Genomic DNA, 20,073 nt, shown 5'->3' on the forward strand with positions numbered 1-20,073 from the left:
ATAAGCAAACAACTGACAGATATATAAAACTTGGACTTTAAATGTTAACACAAAATCCACCAGAAGTTCAAGTAACATGTGGACATAAACCTAGTACCAAGGTTATATAGATCATATTGCAAACTTTTGAAAGACTGTTTTATATATCTTCCCCCAAAAATCATTTTTAGTAATACCAAACGGTGAAAACAAATGTTGAACTTTGGATGAAACAATTGAAAGTACTGGTGAAATGAAACTGATGGTGAAATTTAACCTGTGTTTTCACAGTTTTTTGAACTTTGAAATTTATCTTCCCTCGTTCCCATGGGAAATTGTTTTCGGTGTTATTTAAGGCAACTATTTGTATCTTTAAGAAAATGTAAAATACTAAAAGTTATTCTGGTACAACATTTTTGTCATATAAAAACTCAAATGGCTCAAGTTTTTATTGGATTTTGTCTTAAATCAATGTGTATATTTTGTTTGGTATATTTTTTTAGACTTTCCGTGGTGTTCTTTATCACAATGAAAATAGTGCTGATGGGATTCTGGAAATCCTCAAAGAACTTCACAAGTATGTACCCTTTTCTAGTCAAGGTGAGGAGAAAAGGTATGCTGATCAAGGAGTGGTTGGTGATCAGCTGACAGTGGAGCGAACTGTCGATGGTCATGCATCTCTAAGTAATGGCTTTATGCCTGAGGAACGCTTGGATGGGCTTCACTTTCAAATTGCTGATTGGCATGCTGGCAATAAATTTTTGCAGATAAATACGTATGGGTTATTGACCAAGTGTGAGGTCAAAATGGCTGAATATTGGCCAAGTTCTTTTTTTTTTTTTGCGTGTTTAAGGACCGAGACAGAGTTGAGGTCCATAAACACGCCAAAAAAAAAAAAAAAAAAAAATGAGGCCAAAATCAAGCCATCTTGACGGAACAAACTCAGTCAATAAGGAATTTATCTTATGGCTTTCAGGGAAATTTTTCTTGCTGGACACGGCAGGTAGTCCCAAGTGGGCAAGATATCTCCATCTTGCCCACTTGGGTAGCCAATCACAGCGTAGGTTTAGATTCTTCTTGCCCACTCACGGAGTTAGCCATATAATAAATGTGCAGGTTGTATCATTCAATTCATATTATGTAACTATGTTCCTCAGCAGTAACATTTTGTGACATTTAATAACAAAAAGTATTATTTAAAATTACCACAGTTAAACGTGTTAAAAAAACCCAGATTCAAACTTTAATATGAAGAAAAAGTTATAAAAGTTTTGTTTTTCTTCTCAGCTTGCATTTGATCGCCTGTACTCTCAAGCCTCTTCAAGAGACAAATGTACACTATACATATACAGTGACCGAAATCTTATCAATAAACGAAATGTGAAGGCACGTGTTGACTATGCTGTTAAACCAGCCCACAGTTTTTTTGACCTCTGCGTAAGAGCAAGAGTGGTTGCTGCAGCTCTGGAGATCATGAAGCTTAATTCAATTGACGGCATTTTTGTCGACATACCTCTGGCAGATGCTTCCAAGACTTCCAAAAGGAAATACCTACAGGAACTAGCAGGTCAGGTTGTTGATGGTTATGTTCTGAACATTAATCAAAATAAAAACCTGGCAAATAGAATTATGGGAGACCAAGGGCAAACCTAGGGTGAAGAGGATTCCAATGAGTGTGACGACATGCTGGCCTACAAGAAAGCTCTTATGGAATATGGCCTTCTTCTGCTGAATTTCAAAGATGCCATAAGTGAAGGTGATGGTGACAGAAATCTTCACTGTTGGAAATTTTTCTTGCTGCATCTTAGAAATGATAAACGCAGTACTAAGTATGCTCTTGAAGCATTATACCTGATGTTTCAAGTAAACTCACTGTTAACTCCCAAAGCAGCCCATGAATTGATATGGAATCGCTTGGCAAAGTTGAGAAATTGCCTAGGTGGAAACATTCCTCTAGATTTGCTTTTAGAGTTCACAACAGGCTTTTGAAGGATGCAGTGAAGAAACTTGGACCAAATGCTTCCCAGAAGTCCATAGACAGGATCTGCAAGTCCATTACTTCCACTAAAGAACTCATGGACAGGTTTGATGCAGAGTTGCACATTTACAAGCCTTCTGGTAGGCATGTGGTAAAGTCTTCAGATGAGGATCTCAAGAAGGTAGTCAAGGACCTGGTAGACCATAAGGCCATGCAGCATACACCTGGCAGGGTCTACCAGCATTATCATGACATGCATTCTTCATTCTTGTGGAACTTTGACATCCAAGATATGCCCAAGTGGATAAATAATCACAAGAAATACATTGAAATAAAAAGGCGGGCACGCTAAGTTGATAGACACAACATTTTACATGCTACATGTACAAATTAGTAGCTAGGCAAATTAAAATGGTAGCAAATCTCCTGGGAGGGGTACACCCATATTAAAAGGACGGAAATGCTCGTCACAAATTTTGAAAAAAACCCTAAAGAGGTAGCAAGGTCCTGTTTTGTGGGCGTGGCTTGGGGCTGAATATACTGAGAGGTACCAAAACCGTTTTTTTAACTCCTAAAAGGTATGATGAACACCTCCCGTCCTTATTAAAATGGGAGTCCCCCCAGACATACCTGTGGATCATTTCATAAAACAAAATTAACATAAATCAACCTTCATATGCTAGATAGGTCTATAAATCAAGGTACCAAACCATATGTATACTGTAAAACCACAGAGTGATGTGGTAATACTAGATTGTATTGATCACAAGGTCAAAGTTTGAATTTAATAATTACACTTTTGAAGCCATTGAGCATTCAAAACTTCAGAATAGCTTTCTTGAACCCCATGCAATACAAAACATTTCCCCAGAGTATGATGTTTACTGTTAGGCAGAAGAGAACTGTCATTAAGTTTCATTTTGGTGCTTCACTTTCTCACCAACACTTGATTTTTATGTTATTTTAAGTAGAAGAGATCACATAAGACCATTCCTGGTATTATTGTAAAAAGTAACAAGTCATGACCTTTAATGACAATTAATGAAAACTTGGCATTCAGAACAAATGGGTAGCCATTCCAATCCATGTTTGACTGAAACATATTCTTTGCATGAAGTTAAAACAAACTTTAAAGTAAGTGTCAATGTTTGAAGCAGCACAGACTTATTTAGCAATTGCCAACTATATGTGTACACTTTATCAATGTCACAAAATTAATGTGTCTAGTACTTTTCAAGTAATGAACTGGCAACTAAATCACTGAAGCCTTGTCATGCCAAATTAGTTTCACTGGGACTCTATTATGACCAATCACTTAGGGTAGAATAATTATTTGCAATGCTTCCTAAAAAACTACTTCTATTAAGGCTTGTTGCTGCAGTAAATGTTTCATCACTCTCAGTGAAAAAAACTATACTCATTAAGACTGTGTGCCATGTCCATTAGTGATGAATAATCTCTGAGGTCTTCCCAGTCCATGTCAATATCAACATCTTCCATTAAATCTATATCAAGTTCTGCGACTAGTTCAACATCTCCGAAACACTGCCTGATAATGTTAAGAATAGCAATTGCATGTTCTTTCCACCACACTTCAACATAACAGAAAACATCCTGTACATCAAAAATTTTGTGGCAATTTTCCAATACTTGTGCAATGAACAAGTCTCCTAGCTCAAGAAGCACATTTGGACAGCTAACTAACTGTTCCAGTTTGTTCATTTGTTCACTGATTTTCTCTTTTCTGAAATTTTTCACTGCATTTTTTAGATAGTCTTTGTTTTGTGAACTGACAGGTCTTGTTTTGACATTGAAAGGCCCAGGAAGTTCTACCTCTGCTGACATTTCTACCATGAATGCATCCTGACAATCATCTGAACCACAGGAGCAACGTAAAGCACAGTTGTCACAACAATTGTGCTCAGGAATGACATCTTTTGGCCTCTCACCAAATGGTGCAAACAGGGTATTTCTTCTACACTGATCTGTTTTGCAATAATCTTTTATATCTTGGTCACAGTGGTTGGACAGTATTCCATTGTAGAGCAGAATACAAACAGCAGGCATACCATCTCTTCCTTCTCTCCCACTTTCTTGCACATACAGGGTTAAAGGATAGCAGCAACCACATGCAGGGTCCATGTGGTAAATCTTACATACTTACAGTTGACACCCATTCCAAAAGCAACTGTTGTAATTAGACAACAGATGTGACCATCATCATATGACAGGTTTTCTACAATGTGCTTTTTTACAGAAGTTGGAGTGCCTGCATGATACATTTCAACCATACGGTTTTAGGTTGTTTGTTGCCAAGGAACAAGTTGTCACCTAAAAACAATGTCAATGTTGTAAAAATTATGGCACACTGTTTTCGAGTTTGACAGTAAATCATTGTTATTTCTGCAATTTTGCTGCTATCCTTTAACTCTTTGATTACTTCAGCAAAAATTTGTTCAAATGGCTGACTCTTGTTTATATAAACAGCACTATACTTAAGGTTTGGACCATCAAGGCTCTTCTCAATAGTCACGGTCTGTGATCCAAGTTGAAGTATTTCAAATAATTATTTTTGATCGTGTTGACTTGGTAGCAGTGGCAGTAACTACAATCAATCTTGTCTCTTGTGGGACCATAGACCTTATCTCTCCAAGATTTCCAAACCATTCACGAAAAGGGACACTTCTCTCCCAGGGAAGACCCTTGTAAATGAGACAGTTGTGTTAAAATAATAAAGCCATTGAATAGAAACTGTGATTCTTATGCTGATATTTTAAAATTGAGCTTAGACACTTTATAAAGGGACAAGAATTATGCTTCTCTGTCCAGTGACTACTAAATTTAAATTCACAGGTAGGTGAGTGGGCATTTTTACTTCTTTGCCATTTGACTTGATTGTGACCGGCCAAAGATGGCACAAAGCACTTTTAGATGTGCAGGGTTGCAGAAAATATATTTACCAACCACTAAAAATTAATTGGCATGTCATTTATCACACTTTATGACGCTCGTTACATTGTGCCTCGTTATAAAAAGCATAAACATGTTTCACTTACTGACTCGCACAAAGCTCTCAATTGTGGGAAATAAATGTACATTAAAAACTGCAGCAAAACATACCAATGACTGATACAGTGCACTTCGTCTATAGCCACTGCAATGAGGTGTGCCTTGAAAGAACTGGTGCTGAAGATGGCCCTCCAAGCATCCTTGCTCAGGAAACTCTCTGGTGACCCATACACGTGTGAATATTCACCCTTCATGACTCGTTCGATGATATTGGACCTAATCTTGCATGAGCGCCTTCAGTGGTGATACAATGAAAATAGTGCACGGTTTCTTCCAAAGATGCGATGCGATCACTGGAATCGACTGAAATATGATGGATTTTCCATAGCCAGTTGGCAATGAAACAAAGACATCTTTCCCATCAAAAAATTTTTCTATGGCTTTGTGTTGCTCTTCGTGGAATTTCTCTATTCCAAAAGTCTTGCAAGTCTTGCTTTTTTTAGCTGCGTTAAAGGCTTTCAGAGTTCGTGTAACTTTAGCCTCCGACATTCCGTCCGCCATTACTGATCTTCAGTATGTCATGAAAACGAGGTAAATTTATTTTAGCCAATCAGCATTTTCGAAAGTATTGTTCGCCGCCTTTATCCAATAAGGAACCATTATATATTTCCGTGTAAAAGCCTGACGTCACATTACACAATTTGTGCCAGCTCTTCGTAGACGTTCCCTCCCTCCCGTTTTTCGTTGGGGGGTGGGTATGGCTACACATAGGCTATGAATCAGAAGTTGCTTCATTTTCATATTGCTTTTTGGTCACCTGAGCTGTCTGCTTGTATTTTTACAAACTATAAGAACCTATTGCAACTGATAAGAGATTTCACCCAACATATCTTTTCTCTTCCCTAGTGGGAAAGTGGGTCAACATGATCCAAGTCCCTATTTAACAGGGTTCAACATTTTGCCTTTTCATAAAACATAGTCATTACATTTTCATGCACACTTACTGCATTGAGTCTTGGTAAAGCCATTGTTACACCAGGTATTGTCTTGTCACAGCCACCAAGGCAGATCATGCCATCCTGAAAAGATTATCAACCAGGAAATGACAGTTAACTAGTGACCACATGACACAGTGAACACTATACAGCAATTCAAATTAGCATCCCAAAAACTAGCCTATGCACACTCTTTGCGCTTGTTGTGCAATATTGTCTTCAGAGATAAGAAAATTGACACAGATGAGACACTTGTCTCCAGAGAGGACACTCAATGTCTCCAAAAATGTGATACATGTCTCCAGAGATGAAACAATTGACTTCACAGAAGAGACACTTGCCTCCAAAGAGCAGTCACTAAATAAAGTCTCTAACAATGAAACACTTCATAATATATGTTTCCAATACCGACAGACTTGTTTCCAGAGATACACCATAATTTGACTTCTCAGGTGAGACACTTGTCTCTAGGGATGAAAGAATTGTTTCTAAAAATGGGAAACTTGTGCCCAGAGGCATGAAACCTGTTTTCAGAGATGAGACACTTTACAACTGGGATGAGATGCTTCGCTACACATGAGACACCTAAGACACTTATCTCCAGAGATGAGAGACCTGTCTTAAGAGATAACACACCAAGCCATTCTCCAACCTTAGCTAGCCCTGTGTGTATCATTACCATAATTATGATGGGCAGTGAGTAAGCAATGCTAGCCAGACATGAGGGAATCATCATTAACCAAAAACATATTTAAGACTTGGTTATAACCTTCAGAACCTTGAGTAGCCCTACATATCTTACCCCAGTGTACCCAGCATGAGTTATTTCAATACAGTCAGCAATCCAGTCTCGCGAAACTAACGAATATTTCATACCAGTAGTTCCCTGGAAAATAAAGTCAAATTATTATAATAATTTCATTGAAATTTGTTCTAAACACAGTTTTAGTATTATCACTTGTGTCACAATGTAGTCACTCGAGAAGTGGATCTCTGTTTCAACTGCTTACTGCTAGTCTTCATGAGGCAAAAATGCTGGCTGATTACACTGTACCATTTAGTTCATGAAACCCAGCTGTGATTGGTGCATTTTCATCCTCAATTCTTCCTCCTCTGTTTCAGATCATGACTTTGAATACAAATATTGATGATGCTTACATGAACACTGGAATTCGTCTTTCTCAAACCCACCAATAACTTAAAACAAAATTCACCTCCCTAAGACTTGATTTTACCTCTGATACCTTGAACTACTGTACTTTGAACTACTTCTTTTCCCTTGGAGGTCCAAAGAAAATAATTCCACTATGTCGTTGAAGACTGATTCATACACTAGGCTAAACCAGTCATCAACGAGTGTTTGTTATGGAAAATGAAAACTGTTTTGAAATGAAAAACTATTTAGTTATTGATAGCGGAGTTTGGGCTTGAAGCACCACACTCATAGGAAACGTCCAGTGAATTGCTTTTTTCATAGTAATCATGGCTAGTGGTATTGCTTGTGGGCAGGCATGCACCATGACAACAACAACAACAAAGTTGCATAGTATGGCAGCCATACTCCAGCTGTAGATTAATTGACAGATACATGCAGCTTTGATTTTTGACATCCGTGTTATGGTCAATTTACACCTGTCAAAACAAGGTCTCTGCTGACCAAAATCACTTGACCATATCGTGGGCTCAAATTTAGAGCTCATTGGGGTCATGTGTTTTTTTTTTTAAATACTGGTTTTTGATTAAATTACCGGCTCAAGCCAGGTTAACTTATTGTAATCAATATAAATAGAAAACCTCAAAGCAAGGTTAAAAGGCTCAAATCAAAATTCTCGTTTATTCTGGGAACTAGCTTAATCAGGCTTCGAACAACCCAGCCTAGGAGCTCCATTTTTAGGCTTAGTTAAATCTATTTAGTGGGAGGCACAGTGGCCTCATGGTTAGTGCCCTCGTCTCCAGATTGAGCGGTCCGGGTTCGAGCCTTGGCCGGGGACATTGTGTTGTGTTCTTGGGCAAGACACTTTACTCTCACAGTGCCTCTCTCCACCCACGTGTATAAATGGGTACCGGCGAACTTAATGCTGGGGGTAACCCTGCGATGGACTAGCATCCCATCCAGGGGGGAGTAGAAAAACTCCTAGTCGCTTCATGCTACAGAAACCGGGATAAGCTCCAGCCAGATGGGCCACTTGGCTCGTATGCAGACTTTACTAAATCTATATAACTTATTAGCTAAGTTAGAGCGGTTTTCAATTGAGTGTCGTAAAACCAAAACCAAACCAATTACTTACCAATTAGACTACCCAGCCAATCTCAAACCGTAGTAAAACCAAAACCAAAACCAAAGTAATTGTCTAATTACTTTCGACACTCAAATGAAAACCACTCTATTACCAGCTTGTCACTGATAACTTGTGTCAAGTTCACTGGCTTTTCAGTTATTTGCTTTCTCTACCTGAACAATAGTTGACAACAAACTCCTTGGTCTGTCAAGGCCCTTAGTTCCTCGCATTACTACACTATACACAATAGTTTACAATAGTCACTGTTCACCAGTAAAATTTTACTTGTGCTTTTAAACATGTATACAGAGCATTTATTACCATGGTCATTGCGTCACTTATCACAGGTGTGCAGCACAAAACAGCTTTACCTACCAAACACCAGAAAGATAAATTTAAAAATTCATTGAATGACTTAAATAATTAGAGTACTTATAAAGTAATCAGTCATAACAGCATGGATATGATCATAATAATTATCCCACAAGAAAAAGACAATTACTGCTGTTATCCATAAGATGCAATTTAAAAAACTGAATTTGTTTCTTTGTTCATTAACCAATTAAAGAAAATACTGTGGGTATAAAACACCATCTTTTGCCTGTTTTTCAAAATGGGATACCAGTATGTTCAAACCTTAATAATGAAAATGAATGATATACTTTTACATTAACAGAAAAAGCAGTTTTCATGATAAAAGTTCTTTCTAGGACTATTTAAAAGAGCTGGGGTAAAGGCAACTCAGAAATGTCTACTTGTAAAAGCATACATCACATAGTTACACTGTACCTCCTTGTTCTTCAACGGCATTTACTACGTAATCTGCAAGCTCCCTGTGAAGATTGCAAATTAAATTTACCTGTGTTCTTGTTGTTGGGGACTGACCCAATTTCATCAAACTATTTGGAATATCCTCTGACCCTAAGCCTACATGTAATACAAATGCAACCTTATACAACAGTGTCTCCTGTGACCACATTCTGCACATCACAGGATAGTCCTGCTTGCTTGCTTTTCCAAAATTTCAAATAAACAAAATTTGCTGTACTTTATGTTACATCCTGCACTCTGTTACACTATTGTTGGTGGCAAGAATATAGCCTTGAAAATTCCTGAAAATCTATATGCCAAAGTGCCTGGGTGGAGTGGTCCTGTGAAAAGCAGAGTGTGTGCATGTGAACACTAACTAAAGGAGGAGTATGTTTTTGTACTTTATTAATATATGAATACACCTTTGTTAGGGGTGTAACGATTCATATTCCTTGCGATTCCATTCAATTTCAATTATTGCCTTTCGATTTCGATTATTTCAATTCCATTATGCAAAATATTATTTAATGTTTTTTAATTCTTACAACATGATACACAATGTAAACAACACACAACCCTAAACCTTCAATTCTAGGATACAATGAGCGTGTTGCAAATGGTTCGCCTTATTTGGAAACTCTCAAGAGGTGTTAGAAGGGCAGCATTTTTACCACGCAACACAAAATGGCACACAAACTGCAAACGTCTTTACTCGTCAATCAAAAATGCACATTTTAAAGAGTTCTGGATTCTGATTTCACAATAAAATAACTCACTTAGGGCACTCTGAGAGAGGTGTGCAAAAAATCAAACCAAACTTGAAACATGGAGTCAAAGAATCGTGAATCGAACCAATCGGTCATAATCGCGATTAATCGAGAATTTGATTAATTGTTACACCACTAACCTTTGTTCAACTTAGTGATGTTGTATAATTTATAGGTGCATTTTTTGGGGGAACAGTACATGTAGCTCTGAAGCAGCGACTTATAAGCCATTTGAGTAAAAAACAAACCCCAAACAAGTGGTGTCATCAGATCCAGCTCAGAACTTGCACATACAACAAAAAGGCCATAATTTTTTGCTTAATGAGAGACCATGGACGATTTCAAACAGTTCTGGAACTAGTCTGAGAAGACTAACTTCCCAGGGGCAGTTACTCTAGGTTCTAGTAAATTTGTGCAGACATTAATTCTTGTCATCCCAAATAACCGCCCTTGCATCTCCAAGAATGAGGTTAATATATTGAGTTCTTCCAGCTACATTCATTCATAAGTCTTCACTTGTTTCCCTTTAGGACGTTCACGCTAAATGTTTCTGCGCATCCTTACTACGCACGCAAATTCACACGCCATGTCATGCATTGAGCATGTGTGCTAAGTACTAAAATGAACAATGATAGTGCTGATGGTCATTGCTATAGCTTTGCTTGGATTTAACGATCTTGGATGTTCGGTGACCCCTACTTTTCTTTCCAGAAACAGATTTTATTTACAATGATCTCCACATTGTCCAAAAGTGAACAAAAAATCAATGTGGAAGTCAAAAAATTTCAAGATCTCTGTCCATGGGACATCAAATCCTGCCATCTTTCGGTTGCAAGGCGCATGAAACTATGGTCGCTAAATGCAAACTTGTTCTTTAAGGAACCTCACCAGTGGACTAAATTCACTTAATAGGTCCACTCAAACAATATTTGGCAGAGAACATTTCACTTCAAAAATCTAATTGAAATATTTTTGGGCTTATGGACACTGTGGCCTTATTTGCTAACGAAGCCTGATTTTTTCAGATTAGGATGTTCTTCCGAGCATGTTCTCTCCCAAACAAAGTTGATGACTCCCCGCTTTGTTTTACATTTCTGACATAACTAACTCATCATAATACAGTGATAAAAGTCTCAGGGTTTTTGAGGTTCTTGATCCTTAAAAAGGGTATCATTTTTGCCCCTGCTAGCATTGTGTCCCTGATGTGATCCTTAGATAGGGTACCTAAATTGTATCAGCTAAAATTGCAGTGCATAAATGCCCAGCTAAATGAAAAACAAATGATCTGTTAGAACTCAACTATTAATATACTTCCAATGTTAGAGAAGCGAAATAAAGTTGAACTGTCCATGCTTTTCTTAGTTTTTGTTTTTCCCCTCAATAGGGTGTCATTTTTCGGGTTTGGGCCTTAAATAGCGTGTCATTTTTCATGTCCCTCACCCTTAAAGTGACTTACTACTGTTTTGAAGGATTATAACAGCCCAACTTCTAACTCTTTTCAAAAATGTTCCAAGATATTTCTTTTTCTCCCTTTACTATTTGCTGAAGTCTTTTACCATTCTATGTGAAACTTGAACAATTAAACGTCAACAAATGGCCAAAATGAATGACTGAGTACCTAAGGAGAGACTGGGTACTAGTAGATTAAATCACGTTTTTCTCAAAATCTACCCATATGACCCCAATTCAAAATTTCAGGAATAAGAAAATGGCTCTGATTTAACATTCATGCAAAGTAAAATAAAAATCTGTAAGACAGATTTTCTGCAAAGTAAGAAAATGTGAGATCAAAAATAGTGTGAAAATTTCATCACGGGTTGTACAGTAGGTTTTCGAGCAATCCTCGATCAAAGACTAGCTTTTACAACCTTGGACAAGAATTGAATTGCGCATGCCCTTTATTTAAGCACGCGCTCATGTGACGCCATGTATTGTGTGCGAGACAGCAAGAGTAAATTAGTGCTCTTTTACCAGTTATTTATAGAGCTTTTTTATCATATTTCTTTGGCCCTGGGCTTAAACATGTTTGAATGGAGTTTGAAACTATTGCTACATATACCAAAGTAATTTAATGCCTTTCAAGTGCTGAAGTGGTTTTCGGTTTTTCTTTGGGTTACTTGCACCATTTTTTGCACACGCCATTTATATTGATGTCTGACAGGCAATGATAGTGTGCGCTACTAAGTCTCAGAAAAACTGTAGTAAGCCACCTTAAAATTTAAAATTTAATGGAGTCAGAGACCCTTCCCAGCACATACCTATCTGAAATTTATGACAGTGACAGGAATATACCCCCTGGTGCCTGTGATTTTTGTATCCATATTAATAAACAGAAAAAAAAAAATACCACATGTATAACTTCCAAACTTTACCAAAGACGTTCTTGACTGGTCAATGTTTTCTGAACATTGCTGAAGATTCCCACAGATGTTCTGATGAATTTTGAAGGTTACCAAATGCAGCGATGTGAAGCCCCAAACCTTGCTGCTGTCTTCTTTTAGCTTGTTATTTAGGACTCAGACATGACATTTAGTACCATTCACTATGGACTAATTTGAGTGGAAAGAAATCTAATTTAATTTTTCACATTTATTTAATGGTTAATTGAATAAGTAATCCAGAATTGTGAGTCATGCATAATGTGTGTGAGATGACAGGAAAAGTATATATGACATTACTTGTACATTTTACCTGAAGTGGAAGTTGCATGGTATTACATTGATGTAAGGACATGCTACTGTAATCAGTGGTTTGACAAAATCTTCATCCTATTAAACATAACAATAAAATCTGTTAATCATTAGTTTATACTTATACTTAAATGTAGCACGTTCACAAAATCAAAGGAGAACTATAATGAAGAAGTCGTGGATACATTGTTTACAATAATTGCTGTGGCTCTGCTGAAGTAGTAGGAGACTTGCTAGAATTGTCAGCCATTTTTTGTCTTTTAGCGTTGTTTTAATTTGTGCTTTTTAATTTTAGCTACAGATTTCTTCTTACATATACATATATTGTCTTGTGTGACAGAAACACACCATTATTTAATGAATATACATGAAATCAAAAATTGCATTTGGCATGTTGCAGTAGGCAAAAAAAAGATTTGTCATCATCAACTAAATTTCCAGAGAATTTATCTGGGAGTGAATAGTTTTGGTTGCAGTTGTATATGACAAAACACTTTATTACTTATTTCTGCTTATCAATTTCAGCGGCAGCTTTCGATCAAGTGTTTACCTTGGGTGCGAGTGCTAAACAAAGAAAAACAGAGCAATAACATCTTCTGTCAAAAGATGGGTCAGCTTGGCGCTAGAGTGAAGAGCTTTGGCTGTTTATATTTCTTGGGAAAAATTGGTACTCGGGCGAAACCCCGGGGCAAACTGAAAATGGTCATAAGAAAAGTCAAAATAAGCACAATATAATTATTTATGACTTGTTTATGACAATTTATTGAATAACAATGAACAACAAATTCATCATCAAAAACATCTTAGTGTTAGCAGATCTTTTTTTGATAGATAAAAATCAATGTTGAACCTTTCGCACAAGTGATTCCAACTGGTCTACTTCAAAGTTCCAGAACGATACATTAATCAAACAATAAAAAAAGTTTGAAATTTTGAAAAAAGAAAAACACTACAATGTATGTACCACATGAGATCTTGCAAACCTCTTAATTGCTTTACTCTTGTTAAATAAGTTAAGAATTTCTTCCACTGTAAGCTTGATGGTTCTCCATCACGCCAGATGCCTTTGCTAATTCAAGTATAGGACTTTGATCTCCTTCGTTTCTGTAATTTTCCAATGATTTTTCTTGGCATTAGATGAGTCTTCTAACTGTTTTTCATACTGCTTGGCCACAAGAGTGTTTTGGTTGGATGTTATGGACTGATAAGTTGTGCTACTGATGTTTCCAATTACTTTGTTCATGTCTGATTCATATCTTAGTCTTTCAAAGAGCTTCTAGCATTGACTCCCTTACACTTGTGCTGACTGCAACAAGTATCAACAACAGAGTGCAATGTCAAAGTGGAAAATGCACTTTTCAACTGGAAACTGAGAATGTTTTGTCGCTCTGAGAACTGTTCCCAGCCTTGGCCAATAAGGGTGCATGAAATCACATTCATTCATAAATGAGAAACAGTTCTCAGTATCCACCAATGAGAACGGGTGAATTTTTCATCGAAAACAAAATGTCTGGTGAGCATCTGTCATGAATCACCGATAAGTAATTATTCTCGAACGTTTGTTTGTCATCATCTATTAACCACACAGGAATGAGTTTACACAATGGTCTTTTATCAATAATAGCCGAGTTGAATCTTTGCGAATTTCGACTATCTACAAGAATGGTGTTTACGTGACTCTTTAACTAAGATTATCAACAACAACAACACAAAAATGTACTGGGGATATTAAACTGAAAACTTTCTAGTTCAGCCGCACAAGTCCACATAATTGCATTGCGGACAATACAACGTGAAATTCTGCTTTTCCATTTTTCTTTTCTAACAAGCATATCAAGGAAGGTGGCAACTTACCAACAGTGTGTCGATCCGTCGTCCAAATGCAAATTTCATTAACTTTTTCCTGGGTCCATAAATCTAGAAAGCGAGAAATAGTTTTCCCTGAAATTCGTGCCAAAATTTTCCCACACTTGTTTAGCCACTGTTTCATTACGATCTCTTTGAGTATTTCCTCGGCAGCTTGGAGGATACCTTGTCAGTTCTGATAATTTACCGTTTGGTGCAATCATTTTGATTCGTTCTTCGGCGCAACTCCAAGCTCCTTTCTCTGAAATCTACCCTTAGCGTGCGCCAACCCGCCACGCCGGACGATATTTCCGATTTATGGCTACTTATCAGAACATATCATATATTGAAAGGTCACCGGCAGGAGCTTTAGGTCAAGATATTTTTAGAATTGAGAACTGTTCTCATTTTCAACCGATGGACATGGTTTATATTACTTGTATATTCGCTTGAAACAGCTTTATAAACTGATTATTTTCCTGGACGGATGATCAGTAATTCTTCGGACTACAGAGCAAATAAATATTCTGCTGAAATCTAACGCTTAGAAAGCAATAATTCGTGTTTTCTCAAAACCACGAAATGACGAAACGCGACTAGGGCTTTCGAGGTGTCATGTTACGAGATCACGAGTGTTGCGTGTTGTTTTGACGTCATGTCACTCATCTCCGTTCATTACATTTATGGGAAGACTGTAACCTGAAAATCTGTTGTCTTGGTTTTTCTGTCTCAGTGGCCTTCCATAAAATAATTTATTATATGGAGAAGAGTGTTTTACTGGGAACTAAACCACTCGTAGATTCCATGCGCCACTTCATTCGGGACCCGAGTGGCGTATTTTCCGTATGTCACCTTTGTGAGTGTCGTATCGTTCAATGAAGTCACGATTCCCGCCTTTTGCTTTTGTTGAATTGGTTTCTCCATATAATAAAAAGAACATTACACGTTGAGCCACCGTGTAATATCCTTTATATATTTACGGCAAACCGAATAATAAAATTTCGCATCTTAGTGGGAATTATCCGCCTAACATATTTTATCGCGCTCTGTAAGGGTGGCTGAGCATTGAATTTTCGCTGAACGATTTCCTGTGCTGCATAGCTTTCTGTTCAAACATTCCCAGAATTGTTCTCGCTTTCAGCCAATTGGCATTTTGTTTATCTGAGAACTGTTCGCAAATTCAGCCACTTAGCGTCAGAAAACCATGACATAATTTATGTGTCACCCCCGAGATGTATTTTCCAATCGTAGAAAAGGGACTTATTGTTAAATTGTGAGAACTGTTCTCAGTCTTAGCCAATAGGCTGATGTCAGTGTATCACAAGTAATTTAGTTACTTGTGACGAATGGTAAAATCCGATACTCGCCGAGACCCCTGTTTGAAAATCCGAGACCGAGACCAAAACACGCAAGACTTCGGCACCGAAATAAATGCAATACAGTGGAACCCCGTTAATACGGACACCAAAGGGACATGATAAAGTGTTGGCATTATCCGGGTGTCCGTATTAAGCACGCTAATTTAAGAGAAAATATATGAGCTTTTTAGTTGTCGGGACAAAGAAAACTGTCCGTTAGAAGCAGGTGTCCGTATTAAGCGGGTGTCCGTAGAGCGCGGTTTCACTGTATAAACGAGACTTCGAGACTCTTCGTAAAGGCTGTCGAGATTTTGAGATCGGATGAAAAGTTTGCGAGACCCAAGATTTTGGAAGTATCATTCGCCACCCCTTTTAATGGATTATGGGGACAACGAGTGAAATGAACTTGGCCGACAATTTCTTGCCTGTGAAAAGGCTTTGAATTCTGGTTGTTTTTAGTAATTCTTTCGCGCTCTCCACCGGGATTACTCAGCATTGAATTGTCGCTGAACGATTTTCGCACCGCAGAGCTTTCTTATTTTAACATTCCTGTAACTGTTCTCGCTTTCAATTGGCTGGCGTTTTCTTTGGCCGAGAACTGTTTGCAAATTCAGCCACTTGGCGTCAGAACAGATGATGGTGTAATTTTGACAGGTTCCGGCTCAATTGCTTTTGTTTATTCTTGGTCTTGACTAATCGGCACCCTTGTTATAAAAGCAGCACTACAAGCGTCACAATGTACTAAACGTTTCTCAAATGAGACATTTGGTCGTGTTTTGTCCTTCCTGTACCCATTTCCCTTCATATACGCCTTAACTGGTTGGGAAAAATTCCACAAAATTGTGCACGCGTGGAAATGGCATGCAAATATTTACGAGTGAACAATTTGCGAGTCAAAAGGACTTATTGTTAATGTGAACTGTTCTCAGTCTTAGCCAATAGATGGCAGTGTGAGTGTACCTCTGCATTCTGGAAACCGAGTAATTTAGTTTTCATTGCTCTCTACCTGGTCTATTATATCAAGTTTAATAAATGATGAGGACAACGCGCGGGAAAATGAACCCTTGCCTGTGAAAAGGCTTTGAATTCTGGCTGGCTCCTATTACAGTTGACTCCGGCTAAGGGCCTATCCGCACTAGCAAAAAAGTTGTTTATTTAGACAAATTTTCTGTCATCACCAACGCTTTACAAGTGCGGACGGTTTGTCGCGACCTGAAAAATTTTGTCCGAAGCGGACAAATCTTCAAACGCACTGCCGACAAAATTTGTCCCGGGTAAAACTTCGACAAAATCGACAACATAAACAAAATTGTCTTAAACTTGTCAATCATTTGTCATAAAAGCTATTACAACCTGCCTGGTAATTGAACTGAATTCAATATTTAACCGTTTGTTCAACCGTTAAAAGAGTAGCTTGGTTTTGAAGAAATTGATGCCTTAATAACGAGCACACCATAAGCAGCATTTCGTCTGCGATCTGGGCAAGATTTAGAAGCACGGAACATGCCGCCAGTATGAGAATTTGAACATGTTCCATTGTCCCACCAAAATGTTGGATGTTTTGGCGTGCGCGACAAAATAGAATAAATTGTAAAGTGAAATATAATCAGTGCTATATTAAGGTGTTGACAGAATTTGCCCCCTTTGAAAATTTGAATGCGGACACCGCAGACAAGACAAAAATTTGTCATGACAAAATTTGCCCTTCGATTTTGTCGAGACAATTCCAGTTTTGTCCGCTAGTGCGGATAGGCCCTAATTCGAACCTTCAAGTGAAACCAGAAAGGGTTCGAATTAGCGGGAGTTTGAGTTTGCGAGAGATGGGAACAAATGACCGGAGATGATACAATGTGATGATACAAGGTTCGAGTTCTCGCAGGTTTCTTTCGCGCATTCTAAGGATGACTCAGCATTGAATTGTCGCTGAATGATTTTTTCGTGCCGCAGAACTTTTTTTATTTTAACATTTCCATAACTGTTCTCGGTTTCAGCCAATAGGCGATTTGTTTGTCCGCGAACTATTCTCGAACTCAGCCACTAGCTTCCCACCCCTTGAAATGAATGTGGCTTTGTGCACTCAGTCTAGCCAGAGAGCCTACCTTGGCGGTGTATACTGGCTAAGTCATGGAAATCATGTAAGGTCCCATCAGTTGTATTGCGTTTAGCAAATTTGAAACCAACATTTATTGAAATACTGAAGTGGCCGATTTCCTTGTCAGGGTTGCTTCATCTCACACTCACTAAAACAATGGACTTAGTGATCACGAGTGGGCTCAAATGTGTTACTAAATAAACATTTTCGTCTTCTTGTCACCTTATTTCAGTTTCCCAGTGTCCATAAACATAAATTATGCTTTTACTCCACTGGAAGGCTCCACAAAATTTGGCAGGGATGAAAAGGGCATTCAACGCAGTCAACAATTTGAATGTGAGACCTTCCTTATCTCTAATATCTGAGAGGTGTTCTCAGTCTTGGCCAATCAAGAAATATTCTCATGGAAAGCGAGAACAGCATTACAAGCGGCACAATTAAAATGAACTTTGTCGAATGACACATTGGGTCTTGTTTTGCTCTTTCTGTGCGCCTTTCCCTTCATATACGCCTTTAATATGTGAGGTCAGGCAAACTTCCGCAAAATTGTGCACGCAATATAGCATGAAAGCAGGATGTAATTCCGAGTCGACCATTTGCGTTTCTATAGAAAATCATATTTCGTAATATGGTTTGCTACTGTTCGTTTTATTCAGGTTAGTAAGCAAGTTAAGTGGAGAGACTGGCGTTTCTAAGAGATGCTGGCTTTTACAAACATTTTGCAGAAACTCCGCTCGACTTTTCAACCACTTTAAAGTATTCTCAGTTTTCACATGCCGTCATGAAAAACTAAAATTCAAATGTAAACAGACTTTTCTATTTATATCTCCATCACGAAAAAGAAGTTTTAGAAATGTATCTGCTAGCATGTTTTCAGCTCGGTAGTGTGCTTTGTTTTGAAAATATAGCAGTTTTTGCAGCTGAAGAATCAAGAAATTTTCAGAGAGCACCAGTTGAAGCTTGACACAGGTCATGTGCAGCTCACTAGGTGAACCATTATCCACGAAATTAACCACAATCAAATAAACCGTTGAAATTAGTTTGTTCCAAAATGGTTTTCTCCCTTTACGTGTTTCACATATCGTCCTGTTTCCAGCGGTGCAATTCACTTCCGTAGTGGAGATCAGTTCCTTTGCTTATCTCAGCATATATAATCATAAACTTCAGACAACCGGACTAGCGGCAATTGAGAGCAGCAAACCGCAAGAATGCAAAATCCAAGCTCATCTGAAACTACAGATATAGTGGCTAAGTTCTTGCCGATAGCCCCACCTAATGAAAACCGGGCTATTTTTCCACCTGGAAAAAAGTACGACACTCCAGATTTTGTCACTACTGTTTTGTCAATGAGGGAAAAACTTTGCGAGTGGCAAGGAGATTTAGGAGATGCGGAGGAACCCACTCAAGAGAAGGATATCCTCAAAAGATGGAAGGCAAGCAACAGCATCATTCATCGGAACTTGAATGTAAGTGACTTATTTTTGTGTGAAGGCAAATCCTTTCATGTTCTTGGTGTTAGATTGTAACTATTGATTTTCTCGAGAGAAAGACAGTAACTGTTAAGACTATTCTGCCTTTGATATTTGTAGGTAATCAGTAGATTGCAAGATGAACTGTCGTCCACAAAAGCCAACCTGGATCAAACACTGCTTCTCGAAGTAAATGATGAGTTGGTAGGTCCCAATGTTTTTTTTTTTTTCTGTCCCTCCCAAGTATCTGGCAAGTCCTGGGATAAAAATCCCAAAACCTGGCATTTCTGCCAATTCTCGGAGCAAAGTATTTACTGACATCCCCGAAACAGCCTCTGTTGGAGGTGCCACCCCTCGTAACTAATATTCAGGTTTTCGCTGACTGATATAATTGTATGAATCGATTGCAGGAAAAACCGAGCAAGGGAAACACTACGAAGACTGAAAGCTTGAGAGTGCGGGTTGAGGTAACACTTTGCTCTCAATGGTCTATGCCTGGTGCCTTATTTGATTAGTAGATGATTCGTCTCTCTGGATCAACAAAGAATAGGTCAATCAGGAATAGTAACAGCAGATTACGCACCGCAATTTTTGTGTACCTACATTAATGAAACATTGCATCTTGTACTAACTCGCTACATCCACAGCTAGTTCGCCGAATGGTATCTTCTCAAGGCTTACAGTAGTTTATGGCAGGTGGAAATATTAACTGTCTTGGTTCTTAGGGCCAAACCAAGAACGAACGAAAAACCACCCAGACAACAGGAAAAATGACAAGAAAGTCAACTGAAGTAAGCTCATC

General features: G+C 38.2%; 3 protein-coding genes across 15 annotated transcripts in view; 1 reads left to right on the forward strand and 2 right to left on the reverse strand.

Annotated features, from left to right (window-relative positions):
* Positions 1-20,073, reverse strand: part of LOC145503091 (dihydroxy-acid dehydratase-like) — an 85,433-nt gene that overhangs the window by 37,843 nt on the left and 27,517 nt on the right. For both annotated transcript variants that reach the window (XM_081482533.1, XM_081482534.1), the window contains exons 4-8: positions 12,509-12,585; positions 9,030-9,073; positions 8,562-8,611; positions 6,764-6,847; positions 5,971-6,045 (exon numbers count right to left, since the gene is read on the reverse strand). In XM_081482533.1, the coding sequence (XP_081338659.1) occupies positions 5,971-6,045; positions 6,764-6,847; positions 8,562-8,611; positions 9,030-9,073; positions 12,509-12,585 (330 nt within the window). The remainder of the gene's footprint in view (positions 1-5,970; positions 6,046-6,763; positions 6,848-8,561; positions 8,612-9,029; positions 9,074-12,508; positions 12,586-20,073) is intronic.
* Positions 4,099-5,964, reverse strand: LOC145503334 (uncharacterized). The gene is made up of 2 exons (XM_081482808.1): positions 5,253-5,964; positions 4,099-4,521 (listed from the first exon to the last, which is right to left on the reverse strand). The coding sequence occupies exons 1-2, from the start codon at positions 5,525-5,527 to the stop codon at positions 4,209-4,211; spliced, it is 588 nt and encodes a 195-aa protein (XP_081338934.1). The 5' UTR covers positions 5,528-5,964; the 3' UTR covers positions 4,099-4,208.
* The window catches only part of LOC145503127 (uncharacterized), a 382,969-nt gene continuing 377,676 nt past the window's right edge, over positions 14,781-20,073 (forward strand). For 9 of the 12 annotated variants that reach the window (XR_014051427.1, XR_014051428.1, XR_014051430.1 and 6 more), the window contains exons 1-4: positions 14,781-19,268; positions 19,392-19,475; positions 19,682-19,738; positions 19,997-20,062. Coding sequence is in view for 5 of the 12 variants with exons in the window: in XM_081482584.1 (XP_081338710.1) it covers positions 19,011-19,268; positions 19,392-19,475; positions 19,682-19,738; positions 19,997-20,062 (465 nt within the window). In the remaining 7 variants the exon portion in view is untranslated. Of the gene's footprint in view, positions 19,269-19,391; positions 19,759-19,996; positions 20,063-20,073 lie in introns of all 12 variants that reach the window. The other 3 variants (XM_081482588.1, XM_081482589.1, XR_014051434.1) reach the window with 2 other exon arrangements.

Source organism: Orbicella franksi, chromosome 11 (genome assembly GCF_964199315.1).
Source record: "Orbicella franksi chromosome 11, jaOrbFran1.1, whole genome shotgun sequence".
NCBI classification, from domain to species: Eukaryota; Metazoa; Cnidaria; class Anthozoa; order Scleractinia; family Merulinidae; genus Orbicella; species Orbicella franksi.